The 19,440-nt window shown below is 39.1% G+C and overlaps 1 protein-coding gene across 1 annotated transcript in view; it reads right to left on the reverse strand.

Moving 5' to 3' along the window:
* Positions 1–19,440, reverse strand: part of LRGUK (leucine rich repeats and guanylate kinase domain containing) — a gene marked incomplete at both ends in the record, with an annotated part of 117,997 nt that overhangs the window by 64,113 nt on the left and 34,444 nt on the right. Inside the window, 5 exons of the mRNA XM_082661412.1 lie at positions 1,720–1,826; positions 3,167–3,253; positions 4,912–4,992; positions 10,336–10,479; positions 18,512–18,636. Coding sequence (XP_082517538.1) covers positions 1,720–1,826; positions 3,167–3,253; positions 4,912–4,992; positions 10,336–10,479; positions 18,512–18,636 — 544 coding nt within the window. The remainder of the gene's footprint in view (positions 1–1,719; positions 1,827–3,166; positions 3,254–4,911; positions 4,993–10,335; positions 10,480–18,511; positions 18,637–19,440) is intronic.

Genomic DNA, 19,440 nt, shown 5'->3' on the forward strand with positions numbered 1-19,440 from the left:
TGAATGTAGGGAAGGAAGGAAGGAAAGAAGGAGGGGAGGGGAGGGAGGGGAGGGAGGGGAGGGAAGGAAATATATCCCTAGCTCTGTCCACTAAAAGACGTGGAAACAATGATCAACCCAGTGCCATGTTTGTCTCTAGCACCCACATTATGATTGGGAAATACCATTTCTCACTGAAACAAACCAGGGCTTCTTGGAGAAATGGCCGATTCCAGAGTTTGGACAGGACTTGTACAAGATCAGCCTGGAGAACCTTGTCATAGGTGAGAGCAAGAAAGCTATCACTGACTACAAGGCCAGAGTCAAGGTTCTGCCATGTCATTTCAATATTGGATCCTCACCCCAATCCCGCCAGAAGAGGGGACAGTGATTCCCAAATATCACAGCCTAAAAGTCCCAAGACCAAGAGTCAGGGTTCCTCTCCTAGAGCCTGACTCCTGGGGCTGCCAGGGAGCTGCATCCTGACTCAGAGTGGGAAGGGCATGGCACCCCTGCTCCTGCCTCCATGAGCTTTTCAGAGTGAGCCCTGCTCCATCCCGGAGCATCTGGGGCTGCTTGGCCATTTGCTCTTCTCTGCCTGACAGTCAGAAATGATCCAGAAATACGTGTTTATCAGACATTGCTGTAAATTTCTTTGATACATATTTTTATATAAATGTACCCTAAAGCATGAAACAACTAGCAATCTCATAAACTAGAAAAGAAATACAATGAGGACATAAATGCCCTTCTTTTAAATCAAATGTGCTTTTCCAGATGTATGCAAATAAATGATAAATCATTTCACCTAGAGAGCTACCATAAATATATAAAACTGTCAACGTCTACATTATTAAATTACATGTAAAAAATCATGTCCTGGACGCAAAATAAAACATCTTCTCTCTGTGGGAAACCAACTGTGTGAAGTACAGGAGCAGACCACATGAAGAAGAGAAGCCATTTATAACCAAGAGATTTTACAAGTAATTTTAAAATGCCTTTGGGCATTGATAGAATTTCTGTATTATACTTATAGCGTAAATGGCCATCTGCTCCAACAGACTGTTTAAAAAGATATGGAGAAAAAAAAAAAAAAAAAGATATGGAGAAATCGTGGTAAATTTATCTTCGAACTCAGAGGTAAGAGATGCTGTTCCTGTGTTCAACCAAGCTGGATGACTTCTCCCTGCTAGGTTGCCTGGGGCTCAGGGCAATCACTGTAAAGACTGTTTCGGGTTTCCCTCAGGTGAGGAGGGCCTCCTTCTAGGGACTCTCTAACGTATAACCTGCGGTCTTGGGTGCTCTTTGGCAGGGGTATCTAGCATTCACGCACAGCTAAGGAGAAACTGACAATGGATAGAGATCGTCACAATTCTCTGTTAATGAGGCTAAGGTCTGTGGTTCTATCCTACAGCAGAAAAGTTGGCAAACTTTTTTTCTTTTTCATTTCACCATCCTATGTCACAGGCTAGCCACCATTCAAGGGTCCAGATGAAAGAGGGATGTTGAATCTACTCATCACCACACTTGGGAAAATGCCAACAAGTGAGCCCCACATTCAAACATGTGACGATAATATACTATATCTGAGACTATACAGCCTGTCAAATAAAGACCTGATCCCCTCCCTCAGAGAGGTGAGAAAGGAATGGGTCACAAAATACAGGGCTAGGGAAATGATGAGGTTGTCCTATGCTGGCTACCCCGTGTTCTACCCAAAGGGTCCCTAAGAAATACCTGTCAAAGATCCTCTGTGGCTGCATCAGGCTGTTGAAAACATGGGTCATGTGATCTTGGGCTGCGGCCACTTCTGGGGGAGGGTTGTATTTGTTCACTGCCGCGACCTTTTCCAGAATTAGAAATGCAAAGGGAAAAGAAAAAAAATTCATTTTAAAAGGAAGACAAGCCTTAGATTTTCTATAATGAAATGTCCTAGACACGTGACCAGGAATCTGTGTTCTGTCTTCATGTCTACTCTAACTTTCCTAAAACCTAAAGAATAATAATTATTTTAAAGTACTGAGCTGGAGCCCCTTGGTCACCTATTTCTTTATACTCCCTGGTTTGAAAGGAAAAAAGCAAAATCAAAACCTCTAAAGTCTAAGATGACCTTTAATATAGTAAACATTTCAACTTTTAGTATGAAAAGAAATAAAATTCATAGCTCTAGATTCCAGGTAGTTGTTACTGCAGAATTTTTCCTCATGCCATCATGCCAAGAACTATTCCTATGATCTCAAATTCTACTAAACCTCCCCCTCTTTTAGTGTAACTTTCTCTTTTCAAAGATATGGGCCTTTTCCCCACGATGGACAGTTCTCCGTCCCCCGGCCTTGTCATCCCTCTAAATACACTATTCTTGTCTACCATACCTTTATCTAATGCGTGGTTTTAAATGTTATTCCCTTCGCACAATGTTAAAGGGAAAGAGAAATCTAATAAGTGCCTTTGAGTGAGAGAATGATAACAGACTTGCATCTGTAACTATTTTTTAACCAAGATTTCAGAAAGGCATTTATGAACTGGAATATCTGCCTCTTTGCGTATTTATACCTGCTTTTTCATTCCCATCTCAAATTTGCATCCAGTGTAAGAAACCCCTCATTAGTGGAGATTTCAGCTGACACCAGTCATGACAACATGACAAATTAGCTTCCACAGGTATGGAAGGGGCTGGCAGGTGCTAGCATTCAATGTCTGGTTACTCTCAACTTGTGTCCAGAAGAATCATTATCTTAAAGAGTAGCATAAAGGATTTAAAAATCAGAGTATTGATTTATTTGAGTCTTTTCGATGATGTGTTAGAATGACATTATAATTCACTTCATTATTAAGTGAACTTTTCGAGTAACACAGATAGGATCACACACTCTCCAAATATGATAGCTATCATCCAAACTAACAGTCGGCTATACTGCTGCCAGCCTATGTACACGGGGGCTGCTTCTGTTTCCCACAGCCAGTCTCCTCACTGTACCAAGAGCAGGGCTTTCACTGCATTTGTGTTGACACTCAGCTCTGCAGAGGGTGAAACAGATAGATCCTAGGACAAGGAAACGCCCCCTAAATAATGACTGTACATACTGTTATGTAATCATTTATGGATTGTATTGGTCTTGCAGCAGGGAGCATGAGCTTTTGAGCCTATCAACTCATAAACACAGGAAATGATACGATTACATACCTTTTCTTCCACTCTTATCTTCTTCTGATCTAATTCTGTTAATCGAAGTAGCATAAAAATTACGAAGGAACAATAGTCAGATTCTTCCTGTTTAAAATATCAAGAGGGTTATTCAGGTACCTTCCTTTTCCACTAGCAGTCTACTTTCATGAGCTTAGGGCTTTCACCTACTAACGCTGTCATTCATTCACATTCACACACACACACACACACACACACACACACACACACACACACACACACACACACACACACACACACACACACACACACACACACACACACACACACACACACACACACACACACACACACACCCTGCATAGGTCTTTACATTTTCAGCTTACCACTCCCCTTATATTAACAACTCAAACGCAGACTGTGCCTTGTAACTTATAAAGCTTTTCAAATGTGTGATCCTGTTAATCTCCCTGTGAGATAAGGACAGCTCTCATTATGTTCGTTTCTAAAGAAAAAACAACTGAGGCTCGGAGAAGTGAAGTATTTCATCTAAGGTTCTATGGCCAGTGACCCAAACCCTATCTTCTAATTCCAAAGAGTTTCATTAATTTCTAATTATTTATTACTTTGTATTGTTTTATATTAATTTGTATGATTAACTATGAATTTGTTTTACAATAATAAAATGATATTCACTTACAGAACAACCCCCATATTACGCCCTATCATCTTCTGTGTTAGGATTACCTGCCTTTTAGAAATATAGTTACAGTTATTTTGTATTAAGAAGCTACATCTCTTTGAAGGGAAAGATATTAAGTGGGTGATGCATTCTGAGGATGAGAATATACATGAAATGAATATACAATGGTACCTTTTGTGTACTTCAAAGTGCAAATGTGGGGGAAGTTTATATATAAATGAGTTAACATGTGAAAGGGTTTGTGCTATTTATTTATGCAAACACCTAGATGCTCTTTACGGATCTGGAACTGGGAGGGATGGCCACTTTAAACACTTTCTTTCCTAGGGATGCTTTAAATTGCCTGCCACTATTCTCATACCAAACATTGTTTTTATTTTTAGATCTCATTTTTCATTTTGATTTTTTGCCTGCCCGGACACGTTTCTCAAGACACACACAAAAAGAAAGGTACTCAGAGATACGTACAAATTCAAGAGTCTATGGAAAGGCGAGTGAAGGATATAGATAGAAAGGGGAATGAATGACATACGCACAAAGAGGAGGGACAGATCTGAGGCGAAAGGATCTATCACTGGGGGAAAAAAAAAAGAATCCTGAAAAAGTCTGAAAGTTTGATATCCATAGGTGAAGAATCAGTAGGAAATATATGATTTTTTTCTATAATCATTTTACAATGCCAATTTTACAACAATCCCAAGGCGAATTTCTTTAAGTGTCTAATCTTAGACTTTCCCCTGTTATTAAATAGGAACCACATTCCGTCTACACCTCAGGCATCACGCATTCTTTCATGTAAAAGGACATTGCTCTACAATCTCAATAGCTCCCGCCTGATAATCTTTATTACCACCCGGATGAGTCACAAATGACCACACAGAGTAGGCAACCAGTATTCAATTTCAGGCTTTACATGCACGTATGGTGGTACATAGGTGCGACTTTGCTTACACCTTCTAATAGAGAATGAAGATAAACACACCTTATTCACATTCCTGATGTTCTATCAAAAGCACTTCATGAAGAATTTCAAGAAAGTCCTCATCCCTCTCCTCTGCCCCCAACATAAAGGATGTCTCACCCGAATTGGATTTCTTAGAAGATTGAGAACTCGAAGGAGACGTAGGTTTTCAATGTATTCTATTTCACCCAGCTCAGCAATCTGTTTAATCCAAAAACAAACACACACACACACAATATAATCAACAGACTAAATGCACCAAGACAACAGAGAACGTAATACAAGAGGAGCTACTTTGGATCCCTTAAACTCAGCTTATTTTAAAAATTGCTCTTGTGGCTATCCAGCTTTTTAATGAGACTCCACAAAGCTACACAGAACAAGGGAATTATTGCATGCTCCTTCAGTAAATGCAAACTCACAGCCACATTTCCTTTTTTCCTCTCTGGATAGACAACAGTGAGGTAGATGTTTCTCATCTCACCCACGTTTATCTTAAGGCAGAAATTAAATAGCACATAGAATCAGAGAAACTGCAAAAAATGCACGCAAGGGCTACATGCTTCTCCCCATCACTATTCTGCCTAGCCTCCAGCTCCCCAATCTCCCTCCCCAACGCTGCTTCTGCTGGTTACTGTGGTCATCTGTGGCTGGGGAAGCCTTCTTACTGCATGTGCATGTGGAGCTCTATCAGTTTTTCAATGAGATAATTGTTTTAAGAAAAGGTAAACATGGGAGATTGTATGACATATTTCTTTTCTATTTTTTTTTTTTTTTTTTCAGTATGGGGGCCTCTCACTCTTTGGCCTCTCCCGTTGCGGAGCACAGGCTCCGGACGCGCAGGCTCAGTGGCCATGGCCCACGGGCCCAGCCGCTCCATGGCATGTGGGATCTTCCCGGACCGGGGCACAAACCCGTGTCCCCTGCATCAGCAGGCGGACTCTCAACCACTACACCACCAGGGAAGCCCATGTATGACATACTTCTTGATGTGAATGTTACATGACTATTCACCTTAAAATTCTTTGCTAAACTGTACGTTTATGTGTTATACACTTTTTTTGTCAGGTAATGTTTCATGACTTTAAAAAGTAAGAGGGAAAAAGGTTGCTTGATAGTTCCTTAATTTGAGCAGGGATAGAGCTTGGGTGGCAGCAGGCCTGAATTCTCCACTAAACTAAAGACAAACAGTTTTCCTTGAATGTCCTGTAATTAGCATAATTATAATCTTATTTCAGATGTAGATGCTGAACTTTTACAAAAAATTAATAATCACTTTTTCATTTCTATTTCTCCCCAAGTCATTTCTGCATGCATGGTAAGATCACTCCAACAGCAGAGTCACTAATAGTTCCTGAGTTATCCAATGACAAAATGCAGTTGAAATGTAAGCTATTCCCAAAGCTAAATCAGGGGAGGAACACATGTGCCATGTTCTAAGGATGTCATTTTCAAAGACATAATATGAGAGGCCAATTCCGAGTTACAATATACAACCTACACACATTAATCTGGTTATAGCAATGTTATGCTTTTTCCATAAGATGACTAGACTCTCCATTAAACTGCCATTTGGATCATCTACAAGATAAAAGGATCAATTTTTAAATACTGTGCTATTTGGGAAGGTGGAAGAGTCACTTTGGTTCACACTGCTCAATCAATCAATAGATTGATTCCCCTCTAGCCTACAGCTCTTGTGTTTGGACCTAACACAAATGTTAGGAGGAGATGTTTCCTCGCAGCCAACATGTCTCACCAACGCATCCTGGCCACGTGCACTTGCAGTCATCGCTGGTGGGAGTGGATGTGCTACACATGCATAAGCTATAAACCAGCTGTCCCACCTTCAGGAGGTTTATACTGAAAAGATCATCAGACAGACGAAAATTAGATACATGAGCATTCGGTCTAACGTTTTGGTAAAAGTTTAAAATTTTCTCAATTCTGAAAAATTCCATCATTATGTGATTAAATGAGCCATGGCACAGTCCCACAATAGGAACACTAGGCAACCATTTTAGAAGATGGTAACATCGATGGTGCTTAACATGGAAAGATCTTGTAAATGCTGTGAACACTATGAATAGAATAATCACAGACTATGTAAAATATTATCACTAAGATGTCAGTTGGGATGAACCAGTCTTTTGAGAGTCAAATGAGAGGGATCCAGCTCCCCTCCCAGTCCTTTCAAAGGTAGGATGAAGTGGGTAAGGGCAGAGGGGAACACATGTGGAGGCACCTGGCTACCAGTACCCCCACCTCTGCTGAACTGGTAATGTGCACCAGACACGGGCCATCCTGCCATGCACCGCCCACCTCGTCCTGCAGACCTCACCCGGCAGCAGACCCACCCTCATGTCTTCTCTCTTCAAATGCCAAGACCCAAGGCTGTGTGTGTCACAGGCGATCACAAAAGGTGTACAGACACAACTCCCCCAAACCACCTGAAGTGAAACACTGCCAGAAAGATTATATTCTGAAAGGAACTTCAGCCATCTGATGCCAAGAATGTCATACCAGCAGCGCTGATCCCCAGATTCCAGTCTACACTTCTTCCCTGATCTCCTCTGCCCCTGTTGGCTACTCCCCACCAAGCAGAAGCCTTTCAACTTCCACTATGTAGGGAGGAGTTGGCTCCTTTCTTTGACATTTCCTTTTAAGCCATGCTCTCCAAGCCTAACCATCCAGACCTAAAGAGGCCTGTTAAGTCTTTTTCGTAAAATACATGCTAGATAGAGAGAGAGATGAAATAATGACACCAAGTAAGACTCAGAGAAGTAAAAGAGCAGTCTCTAAGTAACTCCCAGACCAATATTTTGCTTCTAGAAGAAAAGGCTGAGGTTGTAATAGAGTTAACATTTGGGGGATAAGTTTTAAATGATAGAAATGACTTCAAATCTAACAAGGATTGCAGAGTGGAGAGTGACAAAGGCCCCCAAATCACCAGCTCATGATGAATTTGCAAAAAAAACTTAAAAGAGATGTTCAAATGATCATGTAAAGCTACGGCAATGTTTCAACAGCTTATACCAAGTAAATAATACTGATAAAAGTGCTCCCAATAAGATAATATTCCTAACATCAAGTTAATCATATGAGAAGCAATAGCTATGTTATGTTTCTCTTAAATGATAAATCTTCCATCCCTGATACACAGTATTCTCAGTAGTGCTCGAGAAACCTCTGAGGAAATCTTTGGATGGCTCGGCTGACAGAATATTTCACATACTGCTGGTTGTTCCCCAACCTGCCCAGCGGGGAGTGAGGGAATTGTGCCATTGTTACGGACCCCATCGCTTGTTGCCAAAGGATCCCTCCTTTGGGACGTGTGGCCACTTTTTTCTTTTTTAATGGAGTTTCTTCAACATTTGAAAATTATAAACTCTGTGCTTCCCTAATGATCCCCCTTTTTTTCTTCAACTATTTCAAATGTAATTTGAAAAGTCTCCTGGAATGGAAGAGAACACCATACTATTCATGAGGTCTTTCTAGACCTGTGCTACCCAATATGGTAGTTACTAGCCCTATGTGGCTACTTACCACTGGGAATATGGCTAGGATAAATTCAAATGTACTGTGCAAAATACACAATAGATGTCCTAAATGTGGTATGAAACAACAGAATATAAAATATCTCATCAATAATTTTTATAAAGATTACATGTTGAAATGACAATATTTTAGATATATTGGGCTAAATAAAGCAAAAAATTAATTTCACCTGTTTCTTTTTACCTTTTTATTGGGGCTACTAGAAAATTTAAAATTACACATGAGGCTCACATTATATTTAAGCCAGAAAGCACTCTTCTAGATCATGACAACACCACACACTTTTCTGAAGGGAGGACCATTAGCATTTCATTTAATGTATTAGCCTGCAGGGTTAAGAACACTGACTCTGGAGGCAAATCATTCTGTTTGAACCCTGGCTCTGTTACTCACTGGATATGGTATAACTTTGGACAAGTTACTTAACGTCTCTTTGCTCTAGTTTCTTCATCTGTAGAATAGCGATAATAATAGGGTTATAATGAGGATTAAATGAGATGATATATGCAAAGTGCTTAAAACAGTGCCTTGTGCATAAATATGCAATGAAAATCTCTGCATTATTTTATGACTGTAATTGTCATTATTATTACCATTACTCCTTTTCCTAAATCCTGAGATGCACTGAGTTGAAATGTAATGAGTGCATTCTGCCGTTTGAACACCACCTGTATGTATCTGCAAACCATTTTAATGGCCATTTCATGAAAAAGACACTAAAACCATATGAGACAGAGATTGGGCTGACTTCCTAAGACAGGTGGGACAGTGAACAAAAGTCACCCACTAGAATTAACCTTAGAAGTTAACAAACAATTTAATATGCAAGTCAAGTGAAAATGAGGAGGAACAGTTTTTGCCTGTGATTAAAAATCCACTTCTTCCCAGACCTAAAGATTGCCTCCTTTTCTTGATTTTTAGAAATCTAACGGCTAATGGAAGCTCATTGGAGAAAGAGTCATCAGACCCAGCTGATAAGCACCAACACAGCCGAACAGAGAAATATCTCCACAGGAACGCATCTCACTCCAGCTAGGATCTAGGTCTCTTTCAGGGTTAGCCAAAATTTTCATCTTCAAGAAGAAATAACCATTCGTCTTCCTTATGAAATCTTTCCCCAAAATATGAAAAAGTACTCGAGATGAATAAAATCAAAATGTAGATCTGATTGCATAAGAGGTGAGTTATAGGTACCAACTTAATACACCATGATTAGGAGCACAAATGCTTTATTAAAAATAAAATGTAATTAAGAGTGAAAGCCGGGCTTCCCTGGTGGCGCAGTGGTTGAGAGTCCGCCTGCTGATGCAGGGGACAAGGGTTCGTGCCCCGGTCCGGGAAGATCCCACATGCCGCGGAGCGGCTGGGCCCGTGAGCCATGGCCGTTGAGCCTGTGTGTCCGGAGCCTATGCTCCAAAACGGGAGAGGCCACAACAGTGAGAGGCCCGCGTACCGCAAAAAAAAAAAAAAAAAAAAAAAAAAGAGTGAAAGCCAATTGGTGAAGTAATGTGTGCATTAAGCCAGATAGGGTAATTTGAGTAAGTCCAATCCCCAACTCATTCGGGTTGGGAACGTACCCTATCGTTACAAATAGGATATAAGAATTCACTTCCTGTGTCTCTTCTCATTAAATGGGACACAGGCAACACCAACCTGAGACTATTCTCTTGTCTCTAGTTTCCCTCCTCTGACACGTCAGACATTCCTAATGCCATCTTTCTACCACAAATTTCACACGAATATATCTACTTCACAAAGTCATGTGCACCTGGTTGCAGTTTAAACCTTCAAAACAATGTAATTAGGAATCTTCAAATGTTCAAAAATTAAGAATTATTACTATTTAAAAAAAAAAAGCAGTCCTTCAACTGTTGCTCTGGGAGGTTTTCTAGAATAACTTTCCTAAGCTGGCATTGAATGTGATAGCACTTGAGAAATAATTATAGACACTAAAACCAAGACATATAAAGTATAATATGACATTACCTTATTATCCTCAAGGTTGATCACTTCCAAGAAGTCATGACTCTCCAAGCCTTGGAGGCTACTGATCTGATTGTGGCTCAGATCCAGGATCTGCAGGACCCTTAGGTCATCCAAACCTGTGATCTTCTCAATCTGGTTATTGCTCTAAAATTGATAAAATACACTTAATGTCCTAAAGGGAAAAGTGTAATGACAAGTTTTCATCCTGGATACTGCCCCAAACCTCTTAAAATCAGTAAGACATTCTTGTCCCCCCTCCCATTCCCATCTTTCACCTCCCTAAACACATGTACATACACCCCAGAAAGAAATCCCAGTCTTTCAGCTGGAAGACTCAGAACATAATATTTTCGCTAGAGGTAAAGCAGATGAATGTTTGAATCAATAGGAAAGACAAAAGCTAGGTAGTATAAGCTTCTGACATTGCTAACCTCAAGCTTAATGGCAGCATGGCTCCAAGCTTATCTTTAGAAATGTAAATTTAATGCAATTCTTTCATCACCATCACAGAAAACCACTTGAATACTGTAACTCCCACATACACTCTGTTTTCAGAAATATTCTGAATAGTCATCTTATATCATGAGGACTGTAGTAGTCTGGTACCTGCCTCCACTTATTCATACTCTTGTACAGTTTCCACCTCTTGAATCCAGGATAGACCTGTGACCTGCCTTAACCAAAAGAATACAGCAGAAGTGTCCCGGTTCCAAATCTAAGACTTAGGAAGGCCTGGCAGCATCTCCTCTTGTGTCTTGGAGCCCTAAGCTGCCATGTAAGAACTCTAGCCACTCTGTGGGAGAGAATCTGCGGAGAGGTCACCTGGAGAGGAGCCCTGAGACTCAACAGAGAGGAGAAACCCAGCCATTGCAGCATCCTGGCTGAGCCCAGCCCCTAGCCAATCTGCTAGCTGGACATGGCAAGACCAGCAGAACCGCCCAGCTGGGCCCAGCTCAGATTACAGAACTGCTAGCTAATAAAATGGTTAACTAATAAATTTCTCCATGCCACTCCACATGGGGTGGCATGTTCTACAACAATAGATGCATAAACAAAGTTCTTAAATAATTCACACGTAAGCATCTTCTTAGACAATACCATGAAACAGAGAAAGATATGACTTAAACACTGTTCTTCTTCCCAACCCCCCTGTACCCATAACAACAAATTATAGTGATAACAATAATTTGTATTTTCTTGTACATTTCCCAACATTCTCAAAATTCCTTGGGTTCTTTAGCCTTTGAGGTATAAAACTATGCCACAGTAAAGTTAAACTTTGAGTTGAGAAGCACAGTAAAGTGTAATTTTGAGATTTCAATTAATGCCACATTATACCCATCCTTAAACTTTTTTTTTGGCCACACCATGCACGCAAGATCCCAGGTCCCTGACCAGGGATCGAACCTGTTTCCCTGCAGTGGAAGTGTGCAGTCCTAACCACTGGACCACCATGGAATTCCCCCCATCCTTAAACTTTTAGAACTTTTACTAAGCACTTTAGAACTAAAAACTTAAATTATAGTATTCTCTACCATCTATAATATTTTTCCTGGTACACGCTTCCCAAAGTATTTAATAGTAAGAGTTCATTTTCACTCAACTTTTCATAAGATTTCACTTCAATAATGAGCAAGGTTTATGTTCATCAGTATAATTCTATGGCTGTTTAAAATATATTAATAGAATGCTGATAATCTATAAAACTGGATTATAGTACATGGGGGTTCATTAAACTATTCCTTTTATTTTTATATATGCCTGAAAAATTCCATAATAAGAAGGAAAAATACTCAAAACTCCATTTGCCTAAGTCAAATTTCCTACTGTTCAAAAAAGTTCTAGAAAGTGTAATAGAAAGGGGAAAGAAAAAAACTACAGTAAACTGAACATAATATCCTTATTAATTTAACTTATTGAAATAAGACCTCAATGTCCTATTTAAAATATGCCCACATATCAAATTTATGTATAATACACCTCTTCCCCAAAGACCTTTGAAGTGCTGTAGATGTGGAAGATGAACTGTAATTCTTCTTTAGAGTGTCTCTGATGGCTTTCAAAGTGGTAGATGCACAAGAACAGACTGAGGCATAGAAAAGTTTAATTACATAACCTGTGGTCATAAAAGAAAGCAGAACTGAGAAGTATTACGAATCAGAATTTCTGAGTCAAAGTTATCTATTAAAACCCTATGTCCAATGATGAAAAACTGATACATCTCTTCTCAAAGTGCACGTCTAGTGCCTGCATGAACAGTTCTTGCTTGTTTTATCATGATTAGCAGGGAAAAGGCGGTCTTTAGAGAGAAACTAAAATGAAATGAGAAATATTCTCGATCTCCCAAGTTGGAAGGGAAAAAAAATGGCTTTTACTAAGACAAAATGATTTTTGAAGTTTGGAATGTATTGTCCTTACTTGCTAAAGGAGGTGGTTGACAGAGCAGACCATAAGTGAACCACATTTCCCCCTAATATTTATGGTAAAAGTTGATGGAAGAGGGACTCTCCTGTTGGCGCAGTGGTTAAGAATCCGCCTGCCAATGCAGGGGACATGGGTTCGAGCCCTGGACCGGGAAGATCCCACATGCTGCGGAGCAACTAAGCCCGTGTGCCACAACTACTGAGCCTGTGCTCTAGAGCCCGCAATCCACAACTACTGAAGCCTGCGTGCCTAGAGCCCTCTTGTTGCTCTGCAACAAGATAAGCCACCACAATGAGAAGCCCGTGCACAGCAACTACAGAAAGCATGCACGCAGCAACGAAGACCCAACACAGCTAAAAATAAATAAATAAATTTATTTTTTAAAAAAAAGTTGATGGAAGAGAATTAACAACTGGTTTGTATGGTGAATTGTTCTTTTTTCTCTAAAATGTAAAGTGAATTACTTTCAGTAGTAAACCAACTGGATTACTGATACCACAAATCTTTTAAAAAGTATTAAAAACTATTGAAACAAATGAGTATCATTTTATTTTATGAACTTTATTAATATATGGAAAAGAAAACCTTCCTATTCTCAAAAAGTTTAAGGAAAATGAATGATGGCATATTCTGTATTTTCTAGTTCATTTTGGGTGATGAGGATGGGGGTTGGGAACAATCCACCTAATCTACTTATAGGAAAAATAAGTCTTTTATGCTTCTTCTAAAAGCTACTTGAGATAAAATTATCAACACAGATTATTTATTTAGTTATTGAAACAAAGTCTTAGGATGAAAGTGCTATGTGATGTCATTCTTAATAATCAGTTCAATTCTCATTCCCTTAAGCACACCCCCAATCCCTTTCCACATATCATGCTCCACTTAAAGTTAATGGGAATGCCAATGCAAAAAGATATGTAAATAAAAGGATAAGGTTCTAACAAGCTGCAAATTAAATAGAATATACTGCCAATAATCCTTCAAATTATCATAATTTTAAAATGTGACTTTCTTTTATAATTTTTAAATTTGCAATTCAGCCTACCAAATTCATTTTCATTTATGCTTTGCTTACATGCTTTAGTGGACAGAAAACAGAAAAACTCAAGGAAATTATTAAACCTTTCCATGCTTCATTTCCAACCTCAGTACTGGGAACCAGTACTTTACCCTCACCTAACTCATTGTAAGAAGTGAAGGCTCTTGAAAAAGCACTTCAGGCTTAACACATAGCCAACCTTCAGCTGTCTGTGGTTAAATTAGACAGGAATTGTACATTGTATATGTCAAAAATCTGCAGATAACCCAAGATGTCATTTCAAACAACAATGTTCGGGGCTTCCCTGGTGGCGCAGTGGTTGAGAGTCCACCTGCTGATGCAGGGGACATGGGTTCGTGCCCCGGTCCGGGAGGATCCCACATGCCGCGGAGCGGCTGGGCCCGTGAGCCATGGCCGCTGAGCCTGCACGTCCGGAGCCTGTGCTCCGCGATGGGAGAGGCCACAACAGTGAGAGGCCTGCGTACCGCAAACAAACAAAAAAAACAACAATGTTCAACACTCTCCTGTGGGATAGTTCACGTAAGAAATAAGCTACTAGCCTCATGGCTTAAAATCCCCCCATCCACCTCATGACAGATATAATAAAGAATCCCAAAGCCATCCAAGGGTAAGAAGTGAGAAGGAGAAGGAAAGGAAGAAGAAAGAATCCTAGATAATCTACAAACTATATAATCACCCCCAAACTAATGAGCTAGACTGTTATTTCAAAAATACTGTATATATCTTTGGAACAACTATGATCCTGCTGATTTTAAAGTAAATTGTATTTTCATTCAGTCAGAGTCACACTGTCATACAGCTTAAGAAGCACGCTCTCTATAGGAAAAACATTAAAAATTTTAACTTCTTGATGGGAATTGTTCATTTATTCTCAGCAGTAATTCTGGTTTTCTAGAATGGGAAACTGGCACATAGTGATGTAAAAGGACTGCCAAATTCAGTGCCCAGTGCTTCATTTGAGAGCAATGAAGTTTCAACTGCAATAAATATTATGTTTAAATATGTTTAAATGTTAGTTCATCAATAAGACATTAAAATATATTCTGTTTTTTAACATCTTCAGTGGAGTATAATTGCTTTACAATGGTGTGTTAGTTTCTGCTTTATAACAGTGAATCAGCTATACGTATACATATAGCCCCATATCTCCTCCCTCTTGTGTCTCCCTCCCACCCTCCCAATTCCAGCGCTCTAGGTGGTCACAAAGCACCGAGCTGATCTCCCTGTGCTAAGCGGCTGCTTCCCACTAGCTATCTATTTTACATTTGGTAGTGTATATAAGTCCATGCCATCCCTCAATTCATCCCAGCTTATCCTTCTCACTTCCCACGTCCTCAAGTCCATTCTCTACGTCTGCGTCTTTATTGCTGTCCTGCCCCTAGGTTCTTCAGAACCATTTTTTTTTTAAAATCCATATATATGTGTTAGCATACGGTATTTGTTTTTCTCTTTCTGACTTACTTCACTCTGTATGACAGACTCTAGGTCCATCCACCACATTACAAATAACCCAATTTTGTTTCTTTTTATGGCTGAGTAACATTGCATTGTATATATGTACCACATCTTCTTTAACCATTCATCTATCGATGGACACTTAGGTTGCTTCCATGTCCTGGCTATTGTAAATAGAGCTGCAATGAACATTGTGGTACATAACTCTTTTTGAATTATGGTTTTCTCAGGGCATACGCCCAATAGTGGGATTTCTGGGTCATATGGTAGTTCTATTTTTAGTTTTTTAAGGACCCTCCATACTGTTCTCCATAGTGGCTGTATCAATTTACATTCCCACCAACAGTGCAAGAGGGTTCCCTTTTCTCAACACGCTCTCCACCATTTATTGTTTGTAGATTTTTTGATGATGGCCATTGTGACCGGTGTGAGGTGATACCTCACTGTAGTTTTGATTTGCATTTCTCCTATGATTAGTGATGTTGAGCATCCTTTCATGTGTTTGTTGGCAATCTGTATATCTTCTTTGGAGAAATGTCTATTTAGGTCTTCTGCCCATTTTTGGATTGGGTTCTTCGGTTATTTTTGACATTGAGCTGTATGAGCTGCTTGTAAATTTTGGAGATTAATCCTTTGCCAGTTGCTTCGCTTGCAAACATTTTCTCCCATTCTGAGGGCTGTCGTTTTGTCTTGTTTATGTTTTCCTTTGCTGTGCAAAAGCTTTTAAGGTTCATTAGGTCCCATTTGTTTATTTTTGTTTTTATTTCCATTTCTCTAGGAGGAGGGTCAAAAAGGATCTTGCTGTGATTTATGTCATAGAGTGTTCTGCCTATGTTTCCCCCCAAGAGTTTTATAGTGCCTGGCCTTACATTTAGGTCTTTAATTCATTTTGAGTTTATTTTTGTGTATGGTGTTAGGGAGTGTTCTAATTTCATTCTTTCACATGTAGCTGTCCAGTTTTCCCAGCACCACTTACTGAAGAGGCTGTCTTTTCCCATTGTATATTCTTGCCTCCTTTATCAAAGATAAGGTGATTATACGTGCGTGGGTTTATCTCTGGGCTTTCTATCCTGTTCCACTGATCTATATTTCTGTTTTTGTGCCAGTACCATACTGTCTTCATTACTGTAGCTTTGTAGTGTAGTTGAAAGTCAGGGAGCCTGATTCCTCCAGCTCTGTTTTTCTTTCTCAAGATTGCTTTGGCTATTTGGGGTCTTTTGTGTTTCCATGCAAATTGTGAAATTTTTTGTTCTAGTTCTGTGAAAAATGACATTTGTAGTTTGATAGGGATTGCACTGAATCTGTAGATTGCTTTGGGTAGTATAGTCATTTTCACAATGTTGATTCTTCCAATCCAAGAACATGGTATATCTCTCCATCTGTTTGTATCATCTTTAATTTCTTTCATCAGTGTCTTATAGTTTTCTGCATACAGGTCTTTTGTCGCCTTAGGTAGGTTTATTCCTAGGTATTTTATTCTTTTTGTTGCAATGGTAAATGGCAGTGTTTCCTTAATTTCTCTTTCAGATTTTTCATCATTGGTGTATAGGAATGCAAGAGATTTCTGTGCATTAATTTTGTATTCTGCTACTTTACCAAATTCATTGATTAGCTCTAGTAGTTTTCTGGTAGCGTCTTTAGGATTCTCTATGTATAGTATCATGTCATCTGCAAACAGTGACAGCTTTACTTCTTCTTTTCCAATTTGGATTCCTTTTATTTCTTTTTCTTCTCTGATTGCTGTGGCTAAAACTTCCAAAACTTATGTTGAATAACAGTGGTGAGAGTTGGCAACCTTGTCTTGTTCCTGATCTTAGTGGAAATCGTTTCAGTTTTTCACCATGGAGAACGATGTTGGCTGTGGGTTTGTCATATATGGCCTTTATTATGTTGAGGTTAAGTTCCCTCTATGCCTACTTTCTGCAGGGATTTTATCAAAAATGTGCGTTTCTTTCATTGATTGATTTGCGTATATTGAAGAATCCTTGCATTCCTGGGATAAACCCCACGTGATCATGGTGTATGATGCTTTTAATGTGCTGTTGGATTCTGTTTGCTAGTATTTTGTTGAGGATTTTTGCATCTATGTTCATCAGTGATATTGGCCTGTAATTTTCTTTCTTTGTGACATCTTTGTGTGGTTTTGGTATCAGGGTGATGGTGGCCTTGTAGAATGAGTTTGGGAGTGTTCCTCCCTCTGCTATATTTTGGAAGAGTTTGAGAAGGAGAGGTGTTAGCTCTTCTCTAATGTTTGACAGAATTCACCTGTGAAGCCATCTGGTCCTGGCCTTTTGTTTGTTGGAAGATTTTTAATCACAGTCTCAACTTCAGGGCTTGTGACTGGTCTGTTCATATTTTCTATTTCTTCCTGGTTCAGTCTCAGAAAGTTGTGCTTTTCTAAGAATGTGTCCATTTCTTCCAGGTTGTCCATTTTATTGGCATATAGTTGCTTGTAGTAATCTATCATGATCCTTTGTATTTCTGCAGGGTCAGTTGTTACTTCTCCTTTTTCATTTCTAATTCTGTTCATATGTCTTCTCCCTTTTTTTCTTTATGAGTCTGGCTAATGGTTTATCAATTTTGTTTATCTTCTCAAAGACCCAGCTTCTAGTTTTATTGATCTTTGCTATTGTCTCCTTCATTTCTTTTTCATTTATTTCTGATCTGATCTTTATGATTTCTCTCCTTCTGCTAACTTTGGGGTTTTTTTGTTCTTCTTTCTCTAATTGCTTTAGGTGTAAGGTTAGGTTGTTTGAGATGTTTCTTGTTTCTTGAGGTTGGATTGTATTGGTATAAAATTCCCTCTTGGAACTGCTTTTGCTGCACCTCATAGGTTTTGGGTCATCGTGTTTTCATTGTCATTTGTTTCTACGTATTTTTTTATTTCCTCTCTGATTTCTTCAGTGATCTCTTGGTTATTATAAAAATATTCTTAATAGTTGCTAAAAGTATGCCTTCCTTTCTCAGTGTTAAAGTCAATCTTTTAAAAAATGGAATTTGTGTACCAAATTAGAAAATCATTTTACTTTAGCATGAATTATTCATCTCACACACACACACACACACCCCCCAAACACACCCCAGATATGGAAAGGAGCAAACAGAACTAAAGACAATGACATTTCATGAAGGAATTAGCTCTTTATAAAACTGAAAAATCCTAACCATCATTCATATATTTACTAAGACATTAACTAGTACTTCTATAAAGAATAACAGTTTTGTTAGACTCACCAGACAAAGTATTTTGATAGGTAACATTCCTAAGCCATTAATGGTTGTGATCTTGTTCTTGGCCAAACTAAGGTGGGTAAGACTGCTACACAGCTCTAGTCCGTTGATTTCAGCTATCTCATTGCCTATACACCATGACTATGTTTAAGGAAAATGGTATTAGAAACATTTGGAAGAAAAAATGAATTAGTGTCAAATCATCATGAGAAAAATCAGACAACAGCATAAATAAAAAAGTACTCTATGCTAATATAGGATGAATGCTAAATCTTAAAATGATATTTTTTTCATATAGAAGTTAATAGTGCACCAGGTAAAATTAGTTTGTTTTTTTTAAAGGCATAGCTTTTGAGTGTGCTCAGTTGCCTTTGTGTTCATATGTGACTCATTTAATCAGTGAGGAAAAACACTTCAGAGTGGTTCAAAGCTGCCACCTTGGCAGTGTTTTTTCCTTGGTTCCTGAATGGTCTCCATGAGAAACCCTTGTACTTTTCCACAGGCAGAACTGAATCCAGGGTTGCCCTGGAGAGGCACATGCACTTTATCATCCCCATAACCAGGGAAACAGTCCGGGAGGTGTCATCTGCAGAAAATGGGTGATACTGAGAGGAATAGCCTTTTCTTCTATCTATATTGGCTTCTCTTCTCTTTATAATAAATGAGGCCTAAACTCAGCCTTCTTTTTTTCCTCATCTGTTGATTTTCTAGTTATTTTAAAACTTAACTCTTAGCTTTTGTTTTCCATCCTTACAGTCACCTAAAAGTGCAAACTCAAAGTCACCAATTCTACTTACCTCTCTCTGTCCTCAATCTTTCTGGCAAATTTCTAGGATTTAATATCACTTCTCCACCCAAGCCCAGTTTTCCCTCCCAAGTAGCCTAAGACATCACCATTTTCTCAGCCACTTGTAATCTTCAGGGCATCCAAT

The sequence above is a fragment of the Grampus griseus genome (assembly GCF_964374135.1).
Source record: "Grampus griseus genome assembly, chromosome: 9".
NCBI lineage: Eukaryota > Metazoa > Chordata > Mammalia > Artiodactyla > Delphinidae > Grampus > Grampus griseus.